Genomic DNA, 26,146 nt, shown 5'->3' with positions numbered 1-26,146 from the left:
TTAAAACTGGGGTCCTCTAGGCTCTCTCTTTCCTTTTGCTCTCACTTTCCTTTGGCTTCTTATATTTGTTTTAGGTGCTTCCCGTGGAAAGGCTTCCCAGGTGGCTCAGTGGGAAAGAATCTGCCTGCCAGTACAGGAGATGCAGGAGGTGTGGGTTTAATCTCTGGGCCGGGAAGATCCTCTGGAATAGGAAATGGCAGCCCACTACAGTATTCTTGCCTGGGAAATCTCATGGACAGAGGAGCCTGGTGGGCTACACTCCATGCGGTTGCCAAGAATCGGGCATGACTGAGCGCCTGAGCATGCACGCATGATTCCCATAGGGACTCTTCACTCTACACTGGCAAGAAGTCTTGTCTCTCTCTACCTATTGCTCTTGCTCTGTGTCTCAGGGGCCAAGAATTGGCTGGCAAAGACAGAAACGTCCTGAGAGGATGGAAGAAGAGGAGATGTTAAAGAAGCAAAGGCAGAAATCTCTTCAGTGGGAAGCAATGGGAAAAGAATGTAAACACTAATAATTTTGTCACTAGATACAAATTTGAAATTTGTAGTCTTGAAATTTCTATCTCATGTTTGCCCAGGACCTTACTCCAGTCCCAGATGGCTTCCACCCCTTACTATTCTGACCTCTGCAAAGCTGCTCTTCTGTTATCCGGATGCCTATTGACTTTGCAGACACACTTGCTCTTAGGGCCAGCTTTAGGGGCTGGTGAAGGGGAGGAGAGGTTTGTCAAAGCAGAAAGAGATAAATGTTTCTGCACTGGTGTTTGTGCTGGGAAGAGGAAAATCAGCCAAACAACAAAAATGTCAGAATTCTTAGCCTGGGCTTATGTTGCACTGATTCTCTCTGTTCACATCACTCAGGTGGGAGTCTGGCTTTTACAATGCTGAAGGCATTGGTGGGAATTAGGCCCCGCCACATTACAGATGAGAGGCAGGTCTCTCCCTAGCCCTGTGTCAGAATCAGCTTCCTGAGCATCCAACCTGTGTAGCTGCAGAGGACCCTGCACTCTAAAGGGCCCTGCTGTCACCATCTTGAATTCTTAATACTTTGGACTAGGAGACTTGCATTTTCAGTGTGCACTGAGCTAAAAAGGATGCAGCTGGTGGTGCCTCACATCAGTGTCTATCTACGTATCTGTGCTCGGAAGAACCCGGCTCCCAAACTGCGTTTGGATCCCTTCACTCTTTGCCAGTTGGTCAGTAAGGTCTTGGGGGTTTGCCAAATTTCATGAAGCATCCAGGTGAGTCATCTTCGACTCACCCTACATTTCAGAGACACTCAACTGTTCATGTAACATACTGCTTCATACTTCCTATGACTTTGCATAAACTATGACTCTCCCCCTTTTTAGACAAAACTCAACACAAAAGCGTCCTAAAAATTCTTGTCCATGAAATTTCTCATTTGTGGGGCCTTTGGGGATGCCTTTATGGTAGGAGAGCATGTTCCCGCCTCTGTGTTTGCACACACACCCACATTATAGTACTTGGCCCTGTGCTGTCATTGTCTCTCGTTGTGACCGTTCTTGCCACCAGAGAACGGCTTCTTGAAGGCAAGAAGTAGGTCCAGCTTATCTCTGTGTTTCTAACTCTTGGCACGGAACCTGACATTCATGAACATGTATATAATAAACTCTGTTTTTCATACCTTGTAATAAGCTCTGTATATCCAATGGGTATTTATTTTTTTAAGTTTTTTAAAAATATTTTAATTGTAGTGGAGTATAGTTGACTTACAGTGCTGTGTTAGTTTCAGGTATACAGCAAAGTGATTCAGTTACACATATATTAATTTTGTTTTGGATTCTTTTCTCATATATGTTATCACGAAATATTGAGTTGCGTTCCCTGTGCTATGCAGTAGGTCCTTGTTGATTATTTATCTTACATATGGGTGCGCGTGCATGTGTTTATCCCAGACTCCTGATTTATCCCTCACCAGTGCGTTTCCCGTTTGGTCACAATGGGGACTTATTGATTAGGATTTTTTTTAAAGAAATACAATTCAAATTTGCCAAACAGAAAGAGAATTTATGGGCTCAGGCAGTTTAAAGAGCCCAGGGTTATGGCTGCGGGCATGGATATGTCTAGGTGCTCAAATGGTGTTGCAGGGAATCTGATCTCTATCTCTGCTCTTTTCTCTATTGGCTTCATTCTAAGGCAGATGCTCTCTTTGCAGTAGAAACCTGACTGCAGAAATTCCAGAAATATGTCTTGTTGGATTAGCAGCCCCAGTAGAAAGAAGAAGCTTTTCCTTCAAGAGGCACAGCAAAATTCCCAGAATAATTTTCAAAGATCTGGCTCGAGCTACATCCCAATCCATAAAACTCTGTGGCCAGTGAAATGACATATGCTGTTTCATCAGGCTTGGTTCATATGACCCACCTTTGGAAGTGGGGAGGCTGTGGCTAGTTTTATCCAAACTACAAAGTCTGGGAGCAAAGGGGGAGGCTGGGAGAGTAATTCTTCAAAGGAAAGTCTGAGAGTTACTACCAGAAATTGATGATGAGCAGACAAATGCACAGACATCCTCAACTGATACAGAGTCAGGAAGATGGACACCCAGAGAGGCGGGGCCCTCCCTGATCAGGCCAGCCTCCCCTTCTGAGCTGCCAGCAGTCATCCCAGAGGAAACACACGGAAGTGCTTTGAGGGAACGTTCCTATTTGAAATTCCATCTAGCCATAGACTTTAGTCTTTGGAGGGGAGACAGGACCCTAGAGGCAACACAGTAGTCCTTGCTTCTTTAAACTTGCAAAATTATAATATATTTTTCTAAGGGACCTAAGGTCCCAGGTGGCACAGTGGTAAAGAACCCGCCTGCCAGTGCAGGAGATGGAGGAGGCTTAGGTTCATTTCCTGCGTTGGGAAGATTGCCTGGAGAAGGAAATGGCATCCCACTCCAGACTTCTTGCCCAGAGAATCCCATGGACAAAGGAATCTGGTGGGCTACACCCCATAGGGTCCCAAAGAATCAGATACGACTGAGCACACACACATATACTTCTAGATAACACCATTCAGGGTGCTTGTCACCGTTTTTTGGTGATCCAGTTGAATAGATAGACTAATCAAGTAATCTCATAAATAATGTAAAATTATGGCTGCTGCTGCTAAGTCGCTTCAGTCGTGTCCGACTCTGTGTGACCCCATAGACGGCATTTCACCAGGCTCCCCTGTCCCTGGGATTCTCCAGGCAAGAACACTGGAGTGGGTTGCCATTTCCTTCTCCAATGCATGAAAGTGAAAAGGGAAAGTGAAGCTGCTCAGTCGAGTCCGACTCTTAGCGACCCCATGGACTGCAGCCTACCAGGCTCCTCTGTCCATGGGATTTTCCAGGCAAGAGTACTGGAGTGGGGTGCCCAGGCAGGGTTATATACAAGAGGTACTTTATTAAGAGAACTATAAGATGTGATCTATATCTGTGCTCTGAGAGATGAAAAGCAAGTGTTGGGGTGGGAGTTGGGAGAAGAGTGTGCCAGACCAACTAAAGCATGCCGAGCCAAGCAGAGCACGTGCAAATATCCTGGACTGGGCAACTGAGCAGAAAGGCAGGCAAGGGAATCTAAGGAACTGGAGCCATCTACTAAATAGAAACATTTTCATCTCTGAAGGAAATTCCTACATTTGAGATTAGGTTTGGCACATATACACTATGATGTGTGAAACAGCTACTGCTAACCTGCTATAAAGCCCAGGAAACTCAGCTCGGTGCTCTGTGATGAGCTAGAGGGATATCATGGGGGGCGGGGTGGGACGGAGGGCAAAGAGGGAGAGGATATATGTCTATATATATCTGATTTACTTCATTGCACAGCAGAACATTATAGAGCAATTATCAGTTCAATTCAGTCACTCAGTTGTGTCTGATTCTTCGCGACCCCATAGACCACAGCACACCAGGACTCCCCATCCATCACCAACTCCCAGAGCCTACTCAAACTCATCTTCATTGAGTCGGTGATGCCATTCAACCAACTCATCCTCTGTCGTCCCCTTCTCCTCCTGCCTTCAATCTTTCCCAGCAGCAGAGTCTTTTCAAACGAGTCAGCTCTTCGCATCAGGTGGCCAAAGTATTGGAGTTTTAGCTTCAACATCAGTCCTTCCAATGAACACCCAGGACTGATCTCCTTTAGGATGGATTGGTTGGATCTCCTTGCAGTCCAAGGGACTCTCAGGAGTCTTCTCCAACAATTCAGAAGCATCAGTTCTTCGGTGCTCAGCTTTCTTTATAGTCCAACACATCCATACCTGACTACTGGAAAAACCATAGCCTTGACGAGACGGACCTTTGTTGGCAAAGTAATAAAGCAATTATACTCCAATAAAATAAATAAAATAAGTTGAATTCAAAAATACAGCCTGGGTTTCAGACTTAGTTTTACCACTTTCTCTTCCCTGGGAAGTCATTTAACCTCTTGGCATCTCAGTTTTCTGATCTGCAAAATGGGGATAATTATAATATCCATTTTATGGCATTTGTGTGTGTGTGTGTGTGAGGATAGACTAGTCACTCCTTAGATCATTGCTGGTACCTGGGAAGAATTCAGGCAATGGGAGCATTGCCATCTCCAGGCGCAGAAAACAAATGTAGCCTTGGACTAGAGAAGCATGTGCCTGGTGTCAGCCAGAAAAGAGGACCATTTTTCTCTTGCAGGCACATAGCTCAGCTTGTAGATTTGCTTCATCTTCTAACTATGGTGATCCCTTCCATTTACAGAGCACTTGAAATTTTTTCACAGTTTTTGCATTTTGTAAGGTGTTATAATAGCTAACATGTATCACACACCTAGATTGTATACCTAGATGTATTATGCTCCCATTGTAAATACCTTAGATGTATTAACTCATTTAATCTTTGCAACAACTTTTTGATATGATAAAATGTTGTAACCCACATTTTATACATGAGGAAACTGAAACACAGAATACATGTTGTTATCGTTGCAGTACTTAGTGTTGTGTTACTAGCGAAAACCAGCAAAACCAGGCAATGAGTCCGTGTTCTTTTTTTTCTTTGCTTACTTCTTTATTGTATTTTTGTAAATTATGCAAATATGATATCACATCTACAAAAGACTTGGAAAATACAGAACAAACTTACATTTAGTTCTGTTACATATTACAATTATTTTTAAGTAGGTAAATTGAGACTTTTAGTTGGAGTTTTAATAGCAAACTCTCAAAACTGAATAGAATGAATATAGAGATAAGTGGAAGGATATAGTAGACCTGAAATACTGTTTTTTTTTTTTTTTTTTTAAAAAAAAGGAAATTAACATGTGATAAAGTAGGTACAGATTTAGTTCAACTTTCACAAAATTTTATGTTAGTGTCCATTATTTATTTTTATACCTTATTCAAAACACCGTATTGTATTTAACTGCATTGAGCAGCTTCAGCTGCTTGCAACAAATTCTGGCAAATTCTCTTTTCATTTTCATTGTATTACAAATATTTTCTAGTTTTCCTTGTTGTGGCTTCTTAAATACACCAATGATTTACAAGTGGACATTTAATTTCCAAATACATGAGTTTTTAAAGTATTTTTAATATTAATTTCTCATTTTAATATTAATGTCTCATTTAAGAGTCCATGTTCTTAGTCTCTACTGCTTTATCCTGTGAAATAGGCTTGTGTTATGAAGTGCATTGTAAGGATGTTCAAACTGCTTATTTATTGGCTCAGATAACTTGAAGAGGCCCAAAGAGGTGACTTGCCCAAGGTCATGCAGCTAGTTAATGGAAGATTTCAACAAAAATTGGACAAATGGAACATACACCATGGTGTAAACCAGATCAGTATTTCCCAGAATGTAATTTTTTCTTCTCTAAAAATATGCAGCCTAAGCTCCATCCATTCATGTGGCCAAAGCACACTTCATATGTTGGTTGCCCTGTATGTTACAACATCTTCTTTTCCTTCCTTTCTTCTTCTCCCCCCTCCCTCCTTCCCTTCCTTCTTTCCTTTCTCCTTTGCTTCCTTCCTTTCTTCCCTATTGAAAATGAAAATGTTAGTCGCTAAGTTGTGTCCGACTCTTTGCCACCCCATGGACTGTAGCCCACCGGGCCCCTCTGTCCATGGAATTCACCAGGCAAGAATACTGGAGAGGGTTGCCATGCCCTTCTCCAGGGGATCTTCCCAATCCAGGGACCAAACCCAGGTCTCCTTCATTGCAGGCAGATTCTCTACCATCTGAGCTGCCAGGGAAGCCACTTCCTTTCTTCCTTCCCTATTACTTATATATTTTTATGATTTTCTGCTTTTCTAATTTCCCTGTGGTTGCTTATTATGTATGTATGTATTAGTCATTTATGATTTATCTGCTTGTTGGAGGAGGGAATGGAGTTTTCCGGATCTGAATGTCTCCTCCACTGTGTACTGCTTGTGTATGCAGACAGAGTGACATGTCTACTGCAAGAAATACCTCCTGTGAGAGCATTTTTCTTTTTGGTATGATGCAACATTCAGTAAGATCTGATGTATGTGGCATGGTTAATTTTTAAATGATCAAATGCTTTGCAACATTGTAAATGAACAAAATATGCCTAGGAACCCCTTTCCCCCTCCTCTATCTGCACTTTGATCTGGAAATCCAACATTTGGGGCGGGGGTGAGGGGTGGTGGTGAGGGGTGGTAGTTGGGGAGTCAGACAGATCCCTGAAGCTTCTCTAAATGGAGTCCATCAACACAAGCACACTGAGTGTCCTGGGCATCAGAGTCTAGCAGGTGGACAGGCCCATCCACGCCATGGTGCCAGAAGGCAGGGTGCTTACTGTCTTGTTGGTGAGACAGTAAGTATGCCCATGGAAGTGTGACCAAATGCTGCAGCCACTATAGTGAGTTCAGAGCACAGGGAGGGCCCAGAGAAGTCAGGATTTACGACTGCCCAGGCTCAAATCCTGCCTCCACCATTTAATAGTCCCATCACCTCAGGTAAAGTTACTTAATCGCTCTGGACTCTGTGTTTCTCACTGTAAAATGGGATAATAATAATACCTATCACAAAGGATTTTTGCAAAGATCAAAATGAAATAATATGTATAAAGTAGTTAGAATAGTGTTTGGCATATAACAAGCATTTCGTAAATGTTAGCTGTTGTCTTAGCTCTCACATGCCTATGATCTGGGAATATCCACAGCGCTTCACAGAAGAGACACACCTGGACCGGATCTCACCTGCCTTGCCAGTGACATACTTTGACATCTCATATCATCTCCAGCACACACGAGGCATGCAGTAGGGTCATAGAGCTGGCCCTAGAAAGCTGAGCGGAGAAGTTCTCGGTGTGTGCAGGGCCACTCCTGTCAGTTTGCTAATAATCGCTGACGCCCACTCCCCCTTTCTCCCACCATCATTAATTTTTGCCACCTACTTCCGCTTTTGTAGATCCCACCTACTCCAAAACCTGTCACCCAGACGGAGGCTTCTCCATGGGTTTTTAGCCAGCACAGCACGTCGAGTCCTGACACTTACCCGGGCCACCGGGTTTCAGTCCCGGGAGACTGCCACACCCCTAACTAGAATCCAGAATTCACAGAGGGGCACTTGGAGGGGCCGTGCCCTGACCGTGAGCTGGGATCCTCTGATGCCCTCTAACTTCTCGGTTCCATGATGCCCAGGACACTCATATATCTTCAATATATTTGTGTTGATTCAGTCCATGTAGAGAAGCTTTAGGAGTGTGTGTAAATCCCCAGCCACCACCCCTCACTCCCCCCACCCAAAATGCTTAATTCCTAGATTGAAGTGTAGGTGGAGGAGGGGAAAAGAGGTTCCTGGGCACATTTCGTTCATGTACAACATCGCGAAGAACTTGTGTGTTGTGCGGGAAGCCACATGAAGGCTCTGGGAAAAGGGCTTTCTCACTGCTACTAGAAGAAGGGCTCCCTTTCCCTGGCCAGCTCTTTTATCTCCATCTTCAAATTTTGACCAGTGGAATCAATTCCATCCTATTAACCACGGCACCAAGGGGAATGGGAGTCAGGGAGGCCCTCTCAGCCGTGGGCTTTCTCACTGGAAAGGGCACATCCACCTCCAGTTGCCTCTTTTATTCACATCGTACAACCAGTGTGCGTGGGCTGATTGTCACACTGGAGTGTTCTCATCCCCAGGTCCTCCTGCCTCCGAGCTGCAAGGTGGCCGGGCAGCTCAGGATAATGACGACAGCACAACGGGCACTTATTAAGGACCCTTACGCACTGAGGCCCTGGGCCCCCAGATGCTCTGCATCTCATTTCATCTTCACATGCGGCTCATCACACAGAGGGGGTGGCTGAGGGTCCCAGAGGGGAAGCAACCCTCTCAAGGCCACAGCCTGGAGGAGCAGGAGAGTGGGAACGTGCCCCAGGCAGGCCTGCTCAGCTCCTGCAGGCGTCTGCTTGCGCCTTCCATTACTGCATCCCATCCAAGGACTAATGCGTGCGGTGCATGGGTTTATTTAGGAGATGAGACCCACAGGGACTCGCGGTTGTCTCCAGGATTGAGCATTTGTTCTGATACATGGAGGCAAGTAGGAAGCTGGGAACGTGGGCCAGCGGCTACAGAGAGGCTTTGTGTGGAGCAGTTTTCAGCATACCAGCCTGGAGTTTGGCTCGCTTTCTGCCAGCTTCTTCCTACCTGCAGCAGCTGACTTCTCTTATATATGGCTTCTGCTGCCTCACAGAGTCATCTGTCCATGGCTTCTACTCAGGCCAGGGTCTGTTGCATTCTCCCTAGTTGCTCTGCTTTTGAAACGCCTAAAAGGATTTGATCTACTACTGTCCAGGCTAGGGTGCCCTCACTAGATCACCCTTAGGCTTCTAGCCAGCCTGTGGAAGGCTTGCCTGAGTCAAGAGTTGGTTCTGGGCCCAGTCAGCTGTGAGCAGAGCAGCAGGATGATGGGGACTAAGTGGGAAAGGGCTCCCTTGTGGGCATGAGGAGGAGCGTGCCCAGTGCTGAGAGACCGTGCAGGCTGCCTTCAAGGAGCCAGAATATCTGTATGGCTAACTGCAGATACTTTGAAGAAAGGCAAGCCTGAGATTGGGTGGACTCTGGTGCTTACTGGCTATGTAAATATAGGGAGTTTTGATATTTCCAGGGCTGAGTTTCCTCTTCTGTTAAATGGGTGCCAACATAACACCTACTTCAGTTTGTAGGATTAAATGAAACAATGTCTGTAGAGCACTTGGCACAGGGTATACACATGAAAACTATAATTCCCCCATCATTCTCATTATTAATGAGGTGAGCTCACACCTTGGATTGAACAGAATTACAGATATTTCTTGGTGGACCAAATAGCAGGGTGGTTAAATACTGAGGTTCTGAAGGCAGCTTCAGTTCAGCTCAGTTCAGTCTCTCAGTCATGTCCAACTCTTTGCGACCCCATGGACTGCAGCACACCAGGCTTCTCAGTCCATCACCAGATCCTAGAGTTTACTCAAAGTCATGTCCATTGAGTCAGTGATGCCCTCCAATCATGTCATCCTCTGTCATCCCCTTCTCCTGCCTTCAATCTTTCCCAGCATCAGAGTCTTTTCAAATGAATCAGTTCTTCACATCAAGTGGCCAAAGTATTTTAGTTTCAGTTTCAACATCAGTCCTTCCAATGAATATTCAGGACTGATTTCCTTTAGGATGGCCTGGTTGGATCTCCTTGCAGTTCAAGGGATTATCAAAAGTCTTCTCCAACATCACAGTTCAAAAGCATCAATTCTTTGGCACTCAGCTCTCTTTATAGTCCAACTCTCACATCCATACTGTAAAAACCATACCCTTGACTAGATGGACCTTTGTTGGCAAAGTAACATCTCTGCTGTCTAGGTTGGTCATAGCTTTTCTTCCAAAGAATAAACATCTTAATTTCATGGCTGCAGTCACCAGCTGCAGTGATTTTGGAGCCCCGAAAAATAAAGTCTCTCACTGTTTCCACTGTTTCCCCATCTATTTGCCATGAAGTGATGGGACCAGATACTATGATCTTAGTTTTCTGAATGTTGAGCTGTAAGCCAGCTTTTCACTCTCCTCTTTCACTTTCATCAAGAAGCTCTTTAGTTCTTCTTCTCTTTCTGCCATAAGGGTGGTGTCATCTGCATGTCTGAGGTTATTGATATTTCTCTCAGCGATCTTGATTCCAGCTTGTGCTTCCTCGAGCCCAGCATTTCTCATTATGTACTCTGCATGTAAGTTAAATAAGCAGGGTGGCAATATACAGCTTTGACGTACTTCTCTCCCTATTTGGAACCAGTCTGTTGTTCCATATCCAGTTCTAACAGTTGCTTCCTGACCTGCATACAGATTTCTCAAGAGGCAGGTCAGATGGTCTGGCATTCCCATCTCTTTAAGAACTTTCCATAGTTTGTGGTGATCCACACAGTCAAAGGCTTTGGCATAGTCAATAAAGCAAATAGATGTTTTTCTAGAACTCTTTTGCTTTTTCGATGATCCAGCAGATGCTGGCAATTTGATCTCTGTTTCTCTGCCTTTTCTAAATCCAGCTTGAACATCTAGAAGGTCACGATTCACATGCTGTTGAAGCCTGGTTTGGAGAATTTTGAGCATTATTTGATTAGTGTGTGAGATGAGTGCAAATGTGCAGTAGTTTGAGCATTCTTTGGCATTGCCTTTCTTTGGGATTGGAATGAAAACTGACCTTTTCCAGTCCTGTGGCCACTGCTGAGTTTTCCAAATTTGCTGGCATATTGAGTGTAGCACTTTCACAGCATCATCTTTCAGGATTTGAAATAGCTCAGCTGGAATTCCATCACCTCCACTAGCTTTGTTCATAGTGATGCTTCCTAAGTCCCACTTGACTTCACATTCCAGGATGTCTTGCTCTAGGTGAGTGATCACACCATCGTGATTATCTGGGTCATGAAGCTCTTTTTTGCACAGTTCTTCTGTGTATTCTTGCCATCTCTGTAATATCTTCTGCTTCCGTTAGGTCCATACCATTTCTGTCCTTTATTGTGCCCATCTTTGCATGAAATGTTCCCATGGTATCTCTAATTTTCTTAAAGAGATCTCTAGTCTTTCTCATTCTTCTATTTCTTTGCACTGATCACTGAGGAAGGCTTTCTTATCTCTCCTTGCTATTCTTTGGAACTCTGCATTCAAATGGGTATATCTTTCCTTTTCTCCTTTGCTTTTCGCTTCTCTTCTTTTCACAGCTATTTGTAAGGCCTCCTCAGACAACCATTTTACTTTTTTGCATTTCTTTTCCATGGGGATGGTCTTGATCCCTGTCTCCTGTACAATGTCATGCACCTCTGTCCATAGTTCATCAGGCACTCTGTCTATCAGATCTAATCCCTTGAATCTATTTCTCATTTCCACTGTATAAATCATAAGGGATTTGATTTAGGCCATACCTGAATGGCCTAGTGGTTTTCCCTACTTTCTTCAATTTCAGTCTGAATTTTGCAATAAGGAGTTCATGATCTGAGCCACAGTCAGCTCCTGGTCTTGTTTTGGCTGACTGTATAGAACTTCTCCATCTTTGGCTGCAAAGAATATGATTAGTCTGATTTCGGTGTTGACCATCTGGTGATGTCCATGTGTAGAGTCTTCTCTTGTGTTGTTGGAAGAGGGTGTTTGCTATGACCAGTGTGTTCTCTTGACAAAACTGTATTAGCCTTTACTGTACGTTTGTTTAAATCCTACTTTTACATGTATTAGCTGGCTTCTTGGGAAAGTTAACTAAATTCACGTCTCTAAAATGAAAATGATTATCTAACTCAGAGAGCTAATGTGAGAATTAAAAATGAAAAAAAAAAAAAAAAAAACAGGAAGGCATCTATGCCGAGTACTTAGTGCAGAGCCTGGTGCTCGTTGGTACCTGTGACTATGGTTATTATTAACTTTTTTAGAGCCTGCTCAGCATCTAGGAGGAAATTCAGCAGGAAATATTAGGTTGATATTTGATTATGAATTTTTTGTTTGCAACAATTCAAGTTCATCTTTTAAAGTAACAGAAAGAGTTGAGTGTGTTTTCATTACAACCCACTTCAACAAATTAATGCTTAAGCTTTAAGCACAATTTTTTTTTTTTTAGAAAATACAAAAGACATGCTTTTCCAAACCCATATTGGGAAATCAAACTCAAGTGATATTCTGATTTCCAAAGGATGGCTGCAGAAGAATCCAGAGAGAGGGAAGAGCCTTGGTTTACTGTCGTTCAGCCCCTATCTGCCACTAGTCCCTACCATCTGCACAGGGGGCTGATTAATTCTCGATTATTGGACTGGCCTTTGCGAGGCAGAGACAGATTTAGGTTGACAATCAAAATAATAACTGTTACTGAAAGTACTGATAGTTTTATTACTGCTGCAAATGTGTAAAACCCCTCATTTTGGTATCACATTAGACAGTCTGAGATGTTTATACGTAATATGACAGCCACTCAGTGCCTTTCCATCTGGGGAATCAGATGCTAATCTTTAAGGAGAAAACATAAGTGTTTTTGCAAAGGCATACTAGCAAATGACAGAATAACAAAACCGAAGAGATCTCACTTTTGGCAGCCTGATGGGGTGGAGGATTCTGCGGGATTTTTATTTCCCGTCTTTACACAGTCCTGCTGGCTGCAGCTTGTCCTCTGACTGTCCATTCTGCTGTCAGGGGTCCCTGCCAGTAGAAGAGTGAAGTCATCCAGAGGGGTCTGGGTGGCCGTAGCTGCCATGTTGCCTTTGTCACCCCGTGGCAGGCGCTCTGCTCAGCACTGACCATACATTTGCCTTTACACCCTGTAGAAACCCTGTGAAAGGGGTTACGCTGCTGCTGTTTTGGAAGCAAGGACACTTAAATGTCAAGCATGATATTAACATGTCCCAAATCCACACTGCTGAGAAGTGCCAAAGCTAGAAAACACATCCAGCTGTGTGTGTGTGTGCAAATCTTGTGATCCTGACACCAGGATGCATTCCTGTCTTTGTTCCCTGAACATTTAGTGTTTGAGGAACACCGGTCCAGCTTCCTTACAAGCAATGCCTGATGTAGCTATAGTTGCCTTTCCCACAGTTGTGGCCCACCCAAAATATATCTGCCGCTTAGATGGACATTTCCTGTGCATCCTGAGAGCTTCCTTCTTCCTCATTCCCTGGGCTTTCTCTGGCTATAGGAGATTGCTCAGCCCACCTGCAGGGTAGACCAGAAATGCTAGGGACATAAAGTCTCTAGGAGCAACTTTCAACCAGCAATGGGCTGGCATTCATGGGAAACAGCCCAGGATACTTCTCATGTTCCAGTATGTTCAATACAGTCTCTCAGAAGCTCCCAAGGAGAACTGAGTCCCAGTTAGTACACAAAGCAATAACCTCCTAATAAACACTTGCTTTTTCTGGCTTCCCATGGGTAACCAAATAGACATTTCCTCTGGACCAGCCACTCAGTAGAGAAATTACTGATTGTCTACTGTTAATCAAAACTTATAGACTATGGTACAGGTAAGGTCTGGCCCCTGCCCTCTTAGATCTTGCAAACACGTGCACCGTGCAGACTTGGCCACAGAAAGGCATGTAGCAGTTGGAAGGTAGTTGCAAAAATCCAGGAGAGAAATGATGGTGGCTTGGTTCAGTGGGCAGTGGGTGATGAGAAGTAATTGAATTTAGATGTTTTTTGAAAGTGATGCTAAGAGGTTTTGCTGACAGGTCAAGTGTAGATGTAAGAGAAAGGAAAGTTAAGGATGCTGAGTCCTCCCCACCCCTTGAGCAATTGGAAGAATGGAGTTGTTGTTAACTTAGATGGGAAGACGACAGAAAGAGGCAGGTAATAGGAGCTGAGCTTTTGACATGTATGTTTGAAATGCCTATTAGCCATTCAAGTGAGAGCACAGAGCTGAGAGCTGGAATGTAAGCTGGAGCTCAGGAGAAAGGCCAGGGATGAAGATATCAAATTTGGGAGTCAGAGGCATGTAGGTTGGAGAGTAGATGAGATTATGGAGTGGGTCTCTGATTTCAAGGCAAGTACAGTAGAGGAGACAGTCGTTATTGAATCACAATAGAAATAGAAATAGAAATAACTTCTTGTAGACGGTGATCCAGTCTGGGAAAGGCAGTTGCACTGACTGTCTTTTGGAGTCCTGAAAGATGCAACAGACCATGTCCTAAAGCATTTAGAAGGAGGTGGCATTCTATACAAAAGAACACAGCTGTACGTTCCGAAAACCACCTGAAGCACAGATTAGCCATGAGAGATAATATTAGCACAGAAGGTGGGGCAGTCATGGAGGACATTCACTGTCAAAAGAAAGAGCTTGGACTTATCCCATGGGCCTTGGGGGGCCATTGAAGTGGGCGATCCACAGGATTGGGGATATTCCACAGGGCAGGGCATTCTAGAGGTTGCAAGGGCAAGAGTTAAAGGCTACAAGGGCAGTCAGTAGTGGGGAAGGAAAGGAAGAGATGGATGGCAAGACATTCAAGAAGAAACACAATTTGACAACAGATACAAAAATGTTCAATACACATAAGATTTGCTCAGCATCACCACTTCCAAGAGAAGGGCCGAGAAGAGGTATATATGGGAGACGCAAGGCATACATAGGAGAGTGGTCACTGAAACACTGTTTACAACAGGAAGTGCTGAGAAGCAACATAAAAGTCCGTCAGTGAAAGACTGATGAAAGAAACCATGATGCACCCATACAATAGAATGTTCTTCAGTGATTAAAAGGAATGATATGTATCTGAATTCATTGGCATGAAAGGAACACACAGTTTATTGTCAAGTAAAAGAGGCTGTGAAACAGAATTTATCACTTAACCCCATTTATCAAAATGCTATCTTTAAAATATGGTTTGTGTGTATATGTCTAGGGAGACCTTTGAAATTCCATTCATCAACATGTCAAGGATGGTTTTCCCTAGATGATAGGATGGCTGGCGTGTTGTTTGTTTATTTATTTTATTTGGGGGGAGGCAATTTTTCTTCCTATCTTTCTGGATGACATGAATTTTCTGCCACAAGCTTGTAACAGTTTGAACAAAAGACAATACACATTTTCTAAAGGAAGCCAGACAGGGCCAGGTAAACTCGGCCCCAGGTCCGCAGTGTGAGCAGATGCTAATACGGGTCGGCCGGCCTCTTCCTTCAGTCTCCGGGGCGCCCGCTGAAGGGCCTTCAGGCTGAAGCATGGGGGAGGGACATCTAGGGTAGCGTGCGCAGATGGCCTGCTGACCTTCTCCCCTCTTCCAGGGTCTTCCTGAGAGCTATCAACAAGTTTGCAGAAACCATGAACCAGAAATTCCTGGAAAACACGAACTTTGAGTTCCAGGTGAGTGTAAGGCGCTGCACGTGCCTTGAACTGTCCTGGCAGGGCTGTTCCAGAGACCTGGCTGATGGCATATCCTGAAACACTTGGGAGCTATGCCTGTGCCTCGGGGGGTTTCCCCAGAGTGGTGCGGGTTTAGGGAGGGAAGGAAGTACTTAGCGTTTGGAACCCAGTGCTTGATTAAATAGTCATCAACTGAGGAGCATATGCAAATGTGACTGTATAATGTATCGTGCTAATGAAGAGACTTGCATTCATTCATTGTCAGAGTGGGTGTTACCTTTTAAAAATTTATCACTTTTTTTTTTTACCTTGTTATTCACCAGTACCTAGAAAAGCAGCCATTCTTAGATATTGAAAGATGAAACTCTGTGACTTTCTGATACCTCCAGAAATCACTTTTAGCACACAGACAAGACCAGGACCTCTGTGAGCTTCAGAGGTCCTGGGCAGGCAGAGCGACACATCTGCTCATGGCCCGGCAAGAAGAACCAGCTCTTCAAAGCCTTGTGGACAAGTCCGGGTTGCTATTTCTGGCTTGAGGTGTGCGAGAGAAGATCCTTAAAAGGGAATTTCCCCCTCCAGGGAAGCCCCTGATCCCCAGGATCTCTTCAAGCGCAAGCTTAGGGAATAGCCAGCAAACTGGGGCAACAGCTCTTTCTGCCAGCTCGTCTTGGGTGTTCAGTTCCTGTCTGGGCTCTGACCCACCGAGCAACCTCAGGCAAGGCCTGGACTGCATCCGTGTCTCAGCGGACTCTTGTGTAAAATTCTCATAACGCCTCCCTTGCTACTTTGAAGGGGTTTTTCCAGAATGGAAACATGCACTTGCTTGGGAAATTCACCTGTTAGGAAGGTCCCAGCAGTTCCTGATCTAACACTTCCTGCTCCAGGAGGCCTCCCTACCTGATCCTCTCTGAAGGGCCCCCACCGCCCTGTGGTCAGTGCGCATCGCCCCTTAGCCTCTGTAGTCTCTTCACTGCTTGGTGCAGCCTTTCTCATTTGCTTACGTGCCCATTCTCTTTCTTTCCTCTGGTAGAAAGTCAGTTTGGGAGTATGAAGCCACAGAGACTCTATGCTCTGTGTCTGGCACACAGTAGGACTCCCTGGGGAGGTGAATATTCCCTGAATATTAGAAGGACTGATGCTAAAGCTGAAGCTCCAGTACTTTGGCCACCTGATGCAAAGTGCCAACTCATTGGAAAAGACCCTGATGCTGGGAAAGATTGAAGGCAGAAGGAGAAGGGAACAACAGAGGATGAGATGGTTGGATGGCGTCAGTGACTCAATGGGCATGAGTTTGAGCAGGCTCCAAAAGATAGTGAAGGACAGGGAAGCCTGGCGTGCTGCATTCCCATGGGATCACAAAAAGCTGGACACAACTGAATGACTGAACAACAACTAGGGAGGTGACACTTGGGCTGAGGTCTGCGAGATCCACTCTGCTAGCAGCACCAGCCTATAAATACTCAATAAATATTATCTTTGAGTAATATTATCCTCATAGCTCAGTCGGTAAAGAATCTGCCTGCAATTCAGGAGACCTGGGTTCGATCCCTGGGTCAGGAAGATTCCCTGGAGAAGAAAATGGCAACCCACTCCAGTATTCTTGCCAAGAGAATCCCATGGACAGAGGAGCCTGGCGGGCTACAGTTCACGGGGTCTCAAGAGTCGGACGCAACTTAGCCATGAAACCACCACCACATTATCTTTGAACACGATTCTCTCCCATTGCCTTGTATTTAAATCAGGCAACTGAACTAGAATGATAATGGTGATAAAAGGAAGAGCTGCCCTTTTCTGACAGTGTTGGATGTGCAGGATCTCACACTTTCTGCCTTATCTTTCTCAGTCCTTCCGACTGCCCTACAAGGTAGTCACCATGGCTGTGATTTTCTCTGCTGGGGGTATGTGGGCACTGAGGCTCCCAGGCGATGAGCAGACAGCCTGTCACACAGCGTGTCAGTGCAGAGGTGGCCTGAACACACAGCAGTGGCTGGCACCGGAGCCTGCAGATCACTGCGGGCACGGGCTAGAGCTGGAGCTTCACCCCCACACTGGGTTGATTGCTTGGCAGGGGCTGGGTGAGAGGTATAAATCTTTGACATGGAAACAAAACATGTCACTTTGGCTGTTTGAATCCGGAGAAGTATTTGATCCTCTTCCAAATACGGCCCAGATGCCTGCAGGCTCCAGTTATGAGCATGTGATCTGGGAGGTTAATAAGGCCATAGCTTTTTTGAAGGGGCAGCTTGGAACAGCACCCCTAGGGGCCGGCGGCAAGGCCACGTTTGTGCCATAAAACCACGGGCTGGTTTGCTCGTCTCTTTCCATGGGCGTTGGCAATGGCAGCCCCAGCCTGGGTTTCCTGACTCTGGCTCTCCTCCATGGTCTTAAGGGGATACTTTCCAAGAGAAGCTCAGATCCATGCCATTCTCTTAGATTTATCCAGTTTTCCTGAAAGGAAATCTGCATCTGAAAGTTGCCCAGAGAAGTAGGGGCTTCATATATGGAAGGTTTGAGCTTAAGAGCTCTGTGACTTTAGGCAAATTACTGAATCTCTCTGTGCCTCACTGTCCTCCACATCAAGTGATGGCACTGACAGTAGCTATGTTACTGGGTTGTTGAGAGGATTGAGTGAACTAATTCATGGAAAATACCTAGAACAATGCCAGGAACGTGGTGGCTGTTTAATAAGTATTAACTCCTTATAGTTACAGTAATTATCATTTCGATGACCGTGGTGATGGCGATGATGCTCCTAGACTTGTCAGGTTGGGGAACCCCTGTGTCAGTCCTCCGCAAAAAGGACCGTAGGGAGGCCCCTTTCTGGTCACCACAACACTGCCTAGGACCGTCACACCCACGAGATCTGTAAACTGGAAAGTGGCCAACATTCCAAGGTGAAATAAGTCTCTTCCTAATGAGACTTCCATAGGTATTTATTGGGAAGCCCTCAAGAAGAGGACCATTCTTCAACCTTCGCTGTCCCACCTTCACCCCACGTGTGTGAGAATGGATCTGTTCTCTGTGCCCTGCTGGAACACGCCTTGTTTCCTTCTTACGGTTTCACTAATTATGCATTTAATATCAGCAGCAACAGCATCCATCGCTAAGTGCTGCTGGCCTGGGCAGCTGCTGTCCAGAGGAGGGGCAAGTGCAATTGGATTATCCTGAGTATCTTTTCCGAAACTGGGGTTTTATGCTTCAAAGGGCAAAAAGGCAGGAAGCTCTGTGGGTGCCATTCTGTAGGTGATGAGACCTGGGAATTACAAAAATGACATTTCCTGCTTGGGGCTAAAAAAATTTGCATTCCCAGGCATATTCAAGATACTGGGCCTTGACATTCACATCTCTTTGCCTGGTCAAGGAAGACCAAGAGAAGATTTCCAGTTTAACTCAGTGAGAATTTTTAAGAGCAGTGTTCATGAGTCCAGACTATTACAATAAGCTTTGAGAAATTCAGAAGCAAAGCAGAACATTGCTTTGCCCTCAAGGACCTTGGAGACTCAATAGCAGACTATAAATCCATCTTCTAGCATCCAAGCTTTTGAAGAAGATGACTAACTTTTGTTAGGCGTTGATGTAGGGCATTTTGACCCTTATCACAACCCTGTTAGGTTGGGAAATATCCATTTTACTGGTGAGTAAACTGAACTTCAGAGAAGTGATTGATTTTCCTATTAAAGGTCATCAACTATTAAGTGGGGCTGCTGGAATTCAACCCCAGTCTTTTCACTCTTCTGTACTATCTCTCAGAAATAGGGTGCCTTTTGGACCTAACAGACAGTTCTAGGTAGTTCCAGAAACACTGTCAGTTCATGTTAGCTCTTCCTGGCCCTCTAGATGTTAAAAACTCTGATTGGCCCAGGAATCAGTGGACCAGATGTGCTCTGTGGCTCCAGGTAAATATTTCCATCTTAGGCGAGTATCTGCTTGCTACTAAGACCATTCTCTCCACTTGGGAAGCTCTAATTGGCTCTGCCTTCATTAATTCCAGCCTTAGTCTTGAGGCATCTCTGGATCATCTGGGCAGCAAGTATCTTGGGATCATTTTTGAACCTATACTGGAGACCCTGTGAAATGAAAACCTACCAGCATATCCCCAGCCATTGTGGAAGACTGAGGGCAGGCTTGGTCTCTCTAAGGGGCAGTGTAACCAGAGATGGCAAAAAATGAGAGAAGGAGCATGTGCAGCACTCACTGAAGCCCTGCAGAGGCCCAGAGCACTCCCCACAGGGAGGGCACCGCAGGACACCTCTTCTAGGCAGCAAGGTGGTCACGTGCTTGGTGACAGCTTCTGTGGCCCTGCCTGCTTAGCTTGAGGGCCACAGACAACCTCTAGGTGATGCTCCCAACCTGAATCTGTAATTGGAAACTTTCACTCCCAAAATTAATGGCATCTTCAGAATGGCCATGGCACCTGAGTCTTTACACCACAGGGGAGGGTACAATGACTGCATTTTAGCAACCCTGGGTATTGGGCCTTTATTTTTTTAATTAATAGTTTGGGGTAAATAATAATTCAACGCCATTGAGAAAGAATCTTATAGGATCAAAGATTCTTGTTGTCTCTGCTGTAAAGATATCTGATGAACCAGTGGATGAACCTCAGCCAGCAAAAAAGGCTAATGGGATATCAAGAAAGAAGAAGAAAAGCAATTTCAACAGAAGAGCAGAGTAGTTCAAGACTAGACCTTCTGGAGACACATACACTTGGATTCAAATGCCAGCTTCACCGTTTTATAACTATGGAACCTTGGGCCAGTTCTTCAACCTCTCTGGGCCTCAATCTCCTGCTCTGTAAAAATGGGGAGAACCATAATACAAATAGCTTAGTTTCTGGGGAGGATTTAACAAGGACACATGCATAAGTGCTGGGCTTATTAATGAATGCATTCAATAAATATTTCCTGAGCGTATGCTGGGTTAGACATGATCTTAGTCACTGGATGTACAACAGAAGATAAAGAGATGAAGCTCTTGCTTGCATGATGCTTATATCTGGTAGAGGAGACAAAATAAATGATTGGGTTAGCCAAAGGTTTCGTTCAAGTTTTTCTGTACCGTGGTAAACCCGAATGAACTTTTTGGCCACCACAATACTTCTGCTTAAGATATGTCCTGAATCCTGTGAACAGACTGAAATGAGGGTTAATTTACTTTAGTCCAAGCGAGCTGGGAAGACTTCCCCAGGAAGTGATTTTTGAACTGAGATCACAAAACTGGGTAGTAGTTTGCATGCTTGCTAAGTCACTTCAGTCATGTCTTATCCTACGCAACCTTATGGGCTGTAGTCCAGCAGGGTCCTTTGTCCATGGGATTCTCCAGGCAGGAATTCTGGAGTGGGTTGCCATGCCCTCCTCCAGGGGATCTTCCCAACCCAGGGATCAGACCCATGTCTCTTACATCCCCTGCATTGGCAGGCGGGTTCTTTAGCTCTAGCACCATCTGGGATGCCCCCTTTAGATTCTGTTGAAAGAGAGAGGGTAGTTTGCCCATGACAAGGGAGCTGGTAACTGGATTGGAACTCTGGAAGGCAGCCTGATAGTATCTATGAAAACAAGCAACAAAGACAACAAACAGTAACAAAATCTGCACAGACCCTGGGCCTTCGCGGTTCCACCTCTAGGAACATATACTACCAAACAGTCTCTCGTGCATAAAGAGGTATAAACAAGCATGTTGACTACAGCATGGATGCTAAAGAAGAAACAAGTTGCAGTCCAGCTAAATGTCTGTAAATAGGAGACTGGTTAAAATTGAAGTGCATTCTTAAAGCAGCAGACCATGCAGCAATAAAAGAGAATGAAGCAGATCTGTGTACGCTAATGTGGAAACATCTGCACGTAATACTGATGAGAGAAAAAAGCAAAATAGAGCAGACTATTAAAAAAAAGATGTCTATACATATGTTTGTTCATACACAAAAAATTTTGGAAGGATAGCTGGTAAATTGTTAACAATATTGTCTTCTGGGGAATTAGACTTGGGTCCAAGGTAGGATGGAAAATAACTTTTACTATTTAACCTTTCAACCATTTAATTTTTTTACTGTATGCATACTACATTTATAATTTTTGAGAGTTAATTAAAATAGCTGGGTTCTAATTACACCCAACAGCAGTATGACTGGGTGGTTGTTTAATTTATCTGGATCTCACTGTTTACATCTGTGAATAGAATTGGATCAGATGACCTGTAAATTTATCCCAGCTTTAACCTTCTATGGTCCTGTGGTTTCAAAATATGAAATTCCCAATCAGAAATCACCTTACTTCTTCCCCAGGGAAAAGGAACCTGTGTGTTTAGCCAGAGATTCTGTGGCTTCTCTGAGCCATCCAGCAGGGCTCTTAATAAAATGCCGCCAGGCAGCTCGGGGCAGGGAGGAAAGAAAAACCTGAAATCTTCTGAAACAACCGGAGAATCTCTCTAACAAAATGGAGATCAGTAAATAAATATTTTCTGGAGCACTGTATTCAAGCCATTGTGCGGAATTTGGCATTAAGGATACAAGTAAATGGAAGCCAGGACCCTTGGTACTGGTGGGCCTTACAGAGGAGCCAGCACCACAGCCAGCACCACCATGCCATCGACAGCGCGCTGGTGGATGTCTCCAAGCACACACTGTTTCATCCAGCACGTATAACAACTTTTTATGGTAGTTACCATGATTTCTTCCATTTTATAAGTAAGAAAAATGAGGCTCAGAAAGGTCCAGTGACTAGCCAACAACAGCTCAGCCAGTAAGAGAGACTGGTGTTCATCCCCTCGTGTGAGGTACTGATGCACACTCTGAACCACTGGACCATCACGTCATGGGAAGTGAGTGGAACACAAGTTCGCGTGCAAAATGGAATGAATCCACGTCTTTGGTTGCACCTACTCACACTACTCAAATCTGGAAGGGCTGAGCAGGCCTGATGAGTTCTGCCTTCTGGGAAGGCCTGGTGGAGGTGGTAGGTCTTGAGCTGGGCTTTGATGAAAGGATGAGACTTGGCTGCTGCAGGTGTGAGAACTACCATGAACAGTGCCATGGGGACCGAGATGCTCGTGCTGTATCTGTGAGTCTGAACAGACCAGTTCCTCCCCCTCCCTGGAATAGGCAGTTTGCTGTGGGAGAAAACATTGGAAACTGCCAGGAATGCCAGATTAGTTCATTTGGCTCTGACTCTTGAGGAGCAAGAGTCAGGAAGGTGCAGGGAGGAGGTGTCACGAGTGTCCAGCTGTGTCTAGTCGCTGCCACTGCTCCCTCCATGGAGCCACTGGCCAGGACAGCCTCCCCTCAGTCGCAGGGTCAGCCCCACGGAGCCTCATAGGCAGAACTGGAGGGGGCTATGGGCGAAACACTTGGGGATACCATTACTGCTTTTTTTCTTTTGAACTTCTTATTTTGTATTGAGGTGAGGCTGATTAACAATGTTATGATAATTTCAGATGAAAGGGACTCAGCCATACATATACATATATCCGGGCTTCCCTAGTGGGTCAGTGGTGTCTTGATCTACCTGCAATGCAGGAGCTACAGGAGTCTTGATCCCTGGGTCGGGAAGATCCCTGGAGGAGGGCACGACAATCCACTCATGTTCTTGCCTGGAGAATCCCATGGACAGAGGACCCTGGCGGACTACAGTCCGTAGGGTACGGCTGTAGTGACAGTGCGCATGCCTGCATACATGTACCCATTCTCCCCCAAACCTCCCTCCCATCCAGGCTAGGGGGCATAATTTCTGATCTACTGAGAAAAAGCAGCACTGGACCTATGGTCTCATGATTCACAAAGATCTTCAAGGAGGGAAATCAAAAGAAAATCAAGTGCAATCCTTAGTATGTATCCAAGAGAACCAAAAACATATGTTCACAAAAATTCATATGTAAATGTTCATAGCAGCATTATCCATAAAGGCCAAAGCTTAAGCTTAAGTGAAATTGTTCAGTCATGTCGAACTCTTTGTGACCCTGCAGACTGTAGTCTGCCAGGCTCCTCTGTCCATGGGATTCTCTAGGCAAGAATACTGCAGTGGGCTGCCATTTCCTTCTCCAGAGGATCTTTCCAACTGAGGGATTGAACCTGCATGTGTCCCACATTGCAGGCAGACTTTTTACCCTCTGAGATACCAGGGAAGCCCTAAAAATTTTGCAATACCATGGACTATAGGAATTCTCCAAACCAGAATACTGGAGTGTGTAGCCTTTCCCTTTTCCAGGGGATCTTCCCGACTCAGGGGTTGAACCTAGGTCTCCCACATTGCAGGCAGATTCTTTACCAGCTGAGCCACAAGGGAAGCCCAAGAATGCTGGAGTAGGTAGCTGATCCCTTCTCCAACAGATCTTCCTGACCCCAGGAATCAAACCGGGGTCTCCTGCATTGCAGGCAGATTCTTTACCAATTGAGCTATCAGAGAAGCCCAAGAATATTTAATCTTCCTCCTGTAATTTTTTTCCAGTTTTAGAGTGAAGCTAAGTGAAAGTGGCTCAGATGTGTCAGACTCTTTGCAACGCCATGGGCCATATAGTCCATGGAATTCTCCAGGGCAGAATACTGGAGTGGGTAGCCTTTCCCTTCTCCAGGGGATCTTCCCAACCCAGGGATTGAATCCAGGCCCCCCGCATTGCAGGCAAATTCCTTACCAGCTGAGCCACAATGGAAGCCCAAGAATACTGGAGTGGGTAGCCTATCCTTTCTCCAGTGGGTCTTCCGGACCCAGGAATTGAACATGGATTCTTTACCAACTTTGCACACTCGATTCTTTACCAACTGAGCTATCAGGGAAGCCCTAAAAGCCAAAAGGTAGAAACAAACCAAATGTCCATATTGGACAAACAAAATGTAGTTTATCTGTATATAGCGATACCCAGAATAGTATCCAGCAATAAACATAGATGAAGTACTGACACCTGTGACGATGTGGATGGACCCTGAAAACATCATGCTTAGTGACAGGAGCCGGACGTGAAAAGTCATATTTTATGACTCCATTTCTCTGAAATGGCAGAAGAGGCAGATCTACAGCGACTGAAGTAGCTTTGTGGTTGCCAGGGGCTGAGGGGGATGGAACAATGGCAGTGGTTGCTAATGGGTGGCAGGTTTCTTTGGGGGATGATGAAAGTGTTCTAAAATTAAATAGTAGTTGAAGCGACTTAGCAGCAGCAGCAGCAGTGATGATTTACTACCAGTAAATCTAGCAGTAAATCTACTAGTGAGTATGGTAAAACCCACTGAATGGTATACTTTTAAAAGTTAATGTTGTGATATGTGAATTATATCTCAACTTTAAACAAAAAGAAAATCAGGAATAGGGTGACATAAAACATTTTTGAGGGACTAAGTCAGGTAGAATAGATGTAGAACTTACTAAGAAGTTTCATTAGATGTGACATGTTTAGATGTTCTCAAACATGTTAGGTGTGAGATTTCTGGAATTTTTCTCAAAAGCAATACCAATTCAGCTCACTTTGTTACATATCTATTTCCTGTTGTATCCTGATTACTCTTTTGAAATCCCCTAAATTCAGGAATTTCTCACCCTAAAAAATAACCCATTCCATGCCCCACTACCAGGTTTTCCCTTTCCTTGGCTCGTGGTTTCATATCTTGGTCTAAAACAGGATGAGCTGTGAGCTCTGGGCTTGAGCAAACAAAGCAACACGTTGCCAGAACTTGCAAGTCATGGGGTCACCAGGAGGAAGGGCAGCTGGAGTGGCTGAGAGACACCCTGGTCCTCACTGTGTTTGGAGGCAGGGTTACTATGGAAACAGAAGAGCTTGAGATCTGATTCTCAGAGTGATGGGCCACCTTTGGAAAACTTTGAGGGAGGGAGGGATAGGATCTGGTCCTTCTGGGCTCTGTGTGCTGAGTTGATTTTGTGGGGGCCACCAGCCAGGAGGTCACTTCACTGCACCCCGGAAAGACTTGGTCTTTTGGACTCTGAGAAATAAAGTTTCAAGTAAAATAAGGAAAGCTATTCCCTCAACAGAGTATAAGCTGCATGAGGGCAGGAACTGCTGTCTGTGTAACCACTGCCCTAGCCCCACATGATGATACCTGGCCCATTGAAGATGTTCTGTAAATATGTGTCAGTATAGTCTCTGCTAAAGACAGACCACAGCATGTAGAAAGAGACCTGAGTATCAATCAGTAGTGAAAAAGTAAAGTGAAAGTGTTAGTCACTCAGTCATGTCCAACTCTGTGACTCCATGGACTGTATCCCTCCAGGCTCCTCTGTCCGTGGAATTCTCCAGGCAAGAATACTGGAGTGGGTGGCCATTCCCTTCTCCAGGGCAGGGATCTTCCCAACCCAGGGATTGAACCTGGGTCTCCTGCATTGCAAGTGGATTCTTTACTATCTGAGCCACCAGGGAAGCCCCATCAATCAGTAAGCCTGGGTTTAAATCCCAGCTCTGCTGTATGTATAACAAGCTGTGTGACCTTAGGCAAAATACTTCACCCCTCTAAACCTTGTTCTTCTCATCTGTAAAATGAGTCTAATAATGGCTACCAGGTTCTGAGAGGTGGAGGGAGGGCTATGTGGGAAAGCATCTGGCCCATGGTAAAACAAAGGGCTTGTTTTGCTTTTCTCTGAAACAGGAGCCACAAACCCATGTGAAAGTAACAGCAGTAAGTGAAAGTGAAGTCACTCAGTTGTGTCCGACTCTTTGCGACCCCATGGACTGTAGCCTATCAGGGTCCTCCATCCATGGGATTTTCCAGGCAAGAGTGCTGGAGTGGGTTACCGTTTCCTTCTCCAGGGGATCTTCCCGACCCAGAAATCGAACCCGGGTCTCCCACATTGCAGGCAGATGCTTTACCGTCTGAGCCACCAGGGAAGCCAGCAGTAAGGACGTTACCAAAAGTACAGCTGCTTTTCACTTAGTCTTGGCCATTGGAAACCTC

The 26,146-nt window shown here is 45.0% G+C and overlaps 1 protein-coding gene across 2 annotated transcripts in view; it reads left to right on the top strand.

The window, feature by feature from the left end:
- The window catches only part of DOCK2 (dedicator of cytokinesis 2), a 458,684-nt gene that overhangs the window by 352,087 nt on the left and 80,451 nt on the right, over positions 1 to 26,146 (top strand). For both annotated transcript variants that reach the window (XM_086362249.1, XM_086362250.1), the window contains one exon: positions 15,180 to 15,258. In XM_086362249.1, coding sequence (XP_086218375.1) covers positions 15,180 to 15,258 — 79 coding nt within the window. The remainder of the gene's footprint in view (positions 1 to 15,179; positions 15,259 to 26,146) is intronic.

Source organism: Bos grunniens, chromosome 20 (genome assembly GCF_055505025.1).
Source record: "Bos grunniens cultivar Pamir isolate PY7600 chromosome 20, Bosgru_T2T1.0, whole genome shotgun sequence".
Taxonomy (NCBI): domain Eukaryota; kingdom Metazoa; phylum Chordata; class Mammalia; order Artiodactyla; family Bovidae; genus Bos; species Bos grunniens.
This window is presented reverse-complemented; position numbering and strand designations above follow the sequence as displayed.